At 36.0% G+C, this 4,488-nt stretch overlaps 1 protein-coding gene across 2 annotated transcripts; it reads left to right on the forward strand.

Annotated features, from left to right (window-relative positions):
- The first annotated feature begins 1,056 nt into the window (after positions 1-1,056).
- On the forward strand, positions 1,057-4,180 carry LOC105785355 (uncharacterized). Of its 2 annotated transcripts, none has more exons than XM_012611416.2 (5): positions 1,057-1,147; positions 1,351-1,396; positions 1,485-3,073; positions 3,181-3,317; positions 3,720-4,180. In XM_012611416.2, the coding sequence occupies exons 3-5, from the start codon at positions 1,495-1,497 to the stop codon at positions 3,933-3,935; spliced, it is 1,932 nt and encodes a 643-aa protein (XP_012466870.1). In that variant the 5' UTR covers positions 1,057-1,147; positions 1,351-1,396; positions 1,485-1,494; the 3' UTR covers positions 3,936-4,180. The 2 variants fall into 2 exon arrangements, with proteins under 2 accessions (XP_012466870.1, XP_012466869.1); XM_012611415.2 differs by having other exon boundaries at positions 1,494-3,073.
- The last annotated feature ends 308 nt before the right edge of the window (positions 4,181-4,488 follow it).

Genomic DNA, 4,488 nt, shown 5'->3' on the forward strand with positions numbered 1-4,488 from the left:
ATCACATACGAAAAGATTGTGGTTTATGTTCTGAAAAAAAAAGCTCCAACAATCTTATATGAAGATAATACAGATTGCATTGCACAACTTAAGGAAAGATATATTAAAGGTGATAGAACAAAACATATATCACCAAAATTTTTCTTCACTCATTATCTATAAAAGAATAGAGATATAAATGTTCAACAGATTCGTTCACATGAAATTTTGACAGATCTTTTAACTAAGGTGCTCCCTATTGCTACATTTAAGAAGTTAATTTTCAACATTGGATTGCGTTGTCTCAAAGATCTTAAGTGATGCTTACATGCGGGGGTGTAAATTCACACTACATTTTTTTTTTTGTGATATACTATGTATCAAAGGATTATGTACTATTTTTTCCTTCACTAGATTTTTGTCTCACAGAGTTTTTCCTAGTAAAGTTTTTAATGAGACATATCCTTTATACAATGAACATACAAGGAGAGAGTGTTATGAATGCTATTAAGTGGATGTTTAACCTTTCACCTTTCGTCTCCCTTGACCTTCCACCTTTAACTTTTCATTTTCCTTAAACCTTTCATCTTTTTGTAACTCCTTTCCTATTTATGTTTAGAATAAAAAGAGTCTAAACCCCTAAATATAGAGAGAAGTATCTACTTGAAAAGATAATGAAAATATAGAAGACAATAGAAATGGTCATATTTTGATATCATCTTTTGTCTATTATTTTTGTTTATGATATACTAAGTATAATATAAGATTATATAGATATTAATTTTTAATTTCTAAGTTAAATTTCCTGAAACTTAGTGAGAGCATTTTCTTGTAAATATAGATAGATGTATTCACACAGCCACTGATTTGTATCGAAATGCTGCACATGCAGAGGCAAAAAGAACAGGGCTATTAAGGTTGCCACTTGCCAGTGTAGAGCAAACACGTTGAACTGCGGAAACTAATCTCTGCATGCAAATCGACATCTGCCCGTCTCCTCTTCCAACACGTGTCATTGTCAACACTCTCCACTCTCCTTTTAGTTCTCTTGCCTCTTACACTTTGCATTTTTCCTCCCAGGTTTTCAATCGAAACATCATCTACTCTCTCAGAAGATTCGTCATGGCCTCATCCACTTTCAAACTAACCATTCATCTACCACTCTCAGGTATAGTTTCTAAAATTAAAGGCTTACACAAATCGAATCTGTTCTTTTCTCATTCCTTTTTCTTTTTGTTGTTCTTCATTGCTTTTTCTCTCCCCTTTAAATCCTCGTCATGTACTTAGTTTGATGATCATGTTTCAGAATTTGAAGTCATCTTCACGATAGATTAATTAGGTTCCTGTTTCAAAAACTTTTCTGTTTTGCAGCATCCATCAAAGTCTGAAGCCAAGTTACAAATTAACCATACTAAAGGTTAGCTGCATACAATTTAGATTTTGTTGGTGATACTAGTTTTTGTTGTTTAGATAAGTAAGAAACTAATTTCAAGGCTTTGCTTAAGTGGTTCTAGGATGGATGATCGAGAATTAGAATGGGAAATCCAAGAATCATCAACAGGGGATAGTGAGAATGGCAAACTAAGTTGGTTGATGAGATTGGGAAGGAAAATATTTGTCACTGGAATTGTTATATCATCTGCACCACTTGTCTTTCCTCCAATTATGGCTATTTCTGCTATTGGGTTCGTCTGTTCGGTCCCTTATGGAGTCTTATTAGTAAGCTATGTTTGCACTAAGACTTTAATGAGTAGGTTACTTCCAATGCCTTCGCGATCTGCCCCATTATTGTTGGAATATGGAAAAGCATGTAATGGCGAAGAAGAAGAAGAAGAGGAAGAAGAAGAAGAAGAAGAAACTAATGGAGTACAAAATGAAGTTATTAAAGGAGATATTAGCATAGAGAGGGAGGAAGAAGAGTTAAAAGAGGACATTATTGAAGAAATTGAGGCTAGAATTGAATTGGTTGACAAGAGAAATGAGGAACCAGATAAGGGGGATATTTTGCAAAAGGGTGCATATCAGAAAGATGGGGTCCAAAATGATGTAAAGAGATCAGCTGGAGATGATAGTGAATTTATGAATGAAAGGCCATCCCAAAGTTTTGAAGAAGTTAAGGAAATAACAGGAATGCAAACAGAGCAGCCAATGATAGGGGAATGTCGAAACAAACCGCCAGCAGAAAAGGGCCAGGGTATTGAAGCTGTTGTCCAAAGGGACGAAAAGTGCAGCAGCAATCTTGTGAATGAAACGCCATTGGGATCCGGAAATGTGAAAGAGAAAGATGAATACGTTCAGTTAATTCGGGCCATTGATGCTTTAGTGAATGAGAAATTTAGAGGGACAACTCGAGAACAACAAAAAGAAAAGGAGGTTCCGGAAATAAATGAAGTTAAAGAGGAGGAATATGTGAGAGATAAACAGCCAATAGAGGAGACCTGCAATGTTGTGATTGAGTTTGTGGAAGATGAGGAGAATGGCAACAATAAGGAGAACGAAAAACAATTTCTGATGGAAAAGGTAGATGTGCATTTCACCCAGTCTACTGATATTGAAGAGGATGAAGAGTTAGTAAGGGAGACTAGGGGATTATTAGAAAAAATCCGGGACCAGGGGGAAAGAGGTTATATGGATGATAAGCCGAGTACAGAAAAAGTGCATGTTGGTACTGAGAAAGATGATAAGCAAATTTTACAAATTTCTGCAAATGCCGTCGCTGATTACGGGATGGAAATGCCAACTAGTGAATCTGAAACTGAAGTAGAAAAAAATAAAGCTGATAGCAAAGAGCAAATGAAGGGATCTGTGGAAATGGATATTCAGAAAAGGGAGCAACCAGTAGGGCCCGTGAGTGAAACTGCGAATGATGATAGCATTACAAAGGGGCTTACAGTCGAAATTGCTGCATCGATTGTAGGACAAGCAAAAGATGAAAACATTGTAGATCCAAGCTATCAACTGAATAAGGAGAAGAAAGATGTGGTTTTTTCCAATGAAGATGAAAGAGAGATCAATGAGGAACAAGGGCTTGACCTGTCAGAAAATTTAAGTACAGTTAGTCTGCAGGGGTCCCCTCAAGAAGTGAACACTGAAGGTAGCATCTGCAATAGTTTCTTTTCAGCTTAATTTGTTTCATGTTTTGCTTTTGTTTATAAGGTTAATTGTGATTCTAATGATTATACTCAAATGCTACATATGCAGAAAGTTGGCCTTCATCTAGTTACTCACTTCACCAAGACGCTTCTGATTCTTCAGATCTTCCTGTTTCTACAAAAGCTCAGGAAGCAGATAACACTAAAATTCCTGTAGAAAATGCCACGGATGCCCCATCCAATGAGGTTAGGCCTAAGATAATTTATGTCGCATGTCACGCAACTATTACTTAATATATATGTCTGTCAGTCTCATTAAGATCGGGAGCCATGCTCCAAATAGTTGAAGTATAAGGTCAGAATTCTTTTATTGATCAAACTGATCTTATTACCTGCTAGAATAGTCATGTACACATGTTCAATTTCAATTTAAATGATGGTCCCTTGTCTTGAGCATTTTTAAAGCGTACTTTTTAATGAATTACCATGTCAAGGCATGTCCGTCCCTCGTGCTGGTAAACCCCTACTAGAACCATTTCTTTCCTATAAATGTGCTTACCACAAAGGATTGTGAACGTGGATATGTAGGTTTCTCATGAAGAGTAGTTCATCACATTGATCACACATTTAACTATCATCTGACTGCAGGCAATACACTGTGAGGAGAAGATTTGGGAACAAATGAATGCTCTGAGAACAATAGTGGGGTATAAAGCCGCCCGAAGAGAGACATGCATAGAAGAATTGAAAGCTCTGTATGTGTTCACTGGAATTGAGCCCCCTGCATCCTTGAAGGACACGTGTGATCCTGCAGAAGTCGATGCGAAGCTTGGGTTTCTCAAATCTGTAGTTGGAGTTAAATAGGAATGTGGTTCATTATGGACTTGCTTTTAGGTACTTGGTCGAACTTTACTTATTTATAGTTTTATAGTTTGTGACGTTAGAGACATTAGATTTAAGAGTAGAGAAGCTTGGAGTGCAGGATATTGAATGAATTCTGTGTAGTGTCTTGGAGTGAGAACTCTGGAGGCCTTTCCCTTGCATTAATAGTTCTCCAGCTTTTTTGTTTTTACAGAAAATTTATATTAGTAAATTTCTTTGTTCCTTTCCTTCTGTTTTTTCCTTAATCCACATAGGGAACTTAAACTCTACGTTATTCTCATCTCGGTATCTGATTTTTTTTTTTTTTTTACTTTTTTGGTCATACTTTTCTTTGTTCCTTTCCTTCTGTTTTTTCCTTAATCCACATAGGGAACTTAAACTCTACGTTTTTCTCATCTCCGTATCTGATTTTTTTTTTTTACTTTTTTGGTCATACTTAGACTAATTTTTTGTTCAAGTATCACTAAAAGTTGACTTTATTTAAAAAAAATTAACTTGGTATCCTATCTTATATTTTAATAAAACGGCACCGTTT

Source organism: Gossypium raimondii, chromosome 13 (genome assembly GCF_025698545.1).
Source record: "Gossypium raimondii isolate GPD5lz chromosome 13, ASM2569854v1, whole genome shotgun sequence".
In the NCBI taxonomy this organism is placed as follows: Eukaryota; Viridiplantae; Streptophyta; class Magnoliopsida; order Malvales; family Malvaceae; genus Gossypium; species Gossypium raimondii.

Excerpts from the sequence above, each read along its gene's own strand:
- LOC105785355 (XM_012611416.2), top strand. The coding sequence starts at position 1,495 with ATGGATGATCGAGAATTAGAATGGGAAATCCAAGAATCATCAACAGGG. Across the intron at positions 3,074-3,180 it reads TCAAGAAGTGAACACTGAAG|AAAGTTGGCCTTCATCTAGT; the intron begins GTAGCATCTGCA and ends CTACATATGCAG. Across the intron at positions 3,318-3,719 it reads CGGATGCCCCATCCAATGAG|GCAATACACTGTGAGGAGAA; the intron begins GTTAGGCCTAAG and ends ATCTGACTGCAG.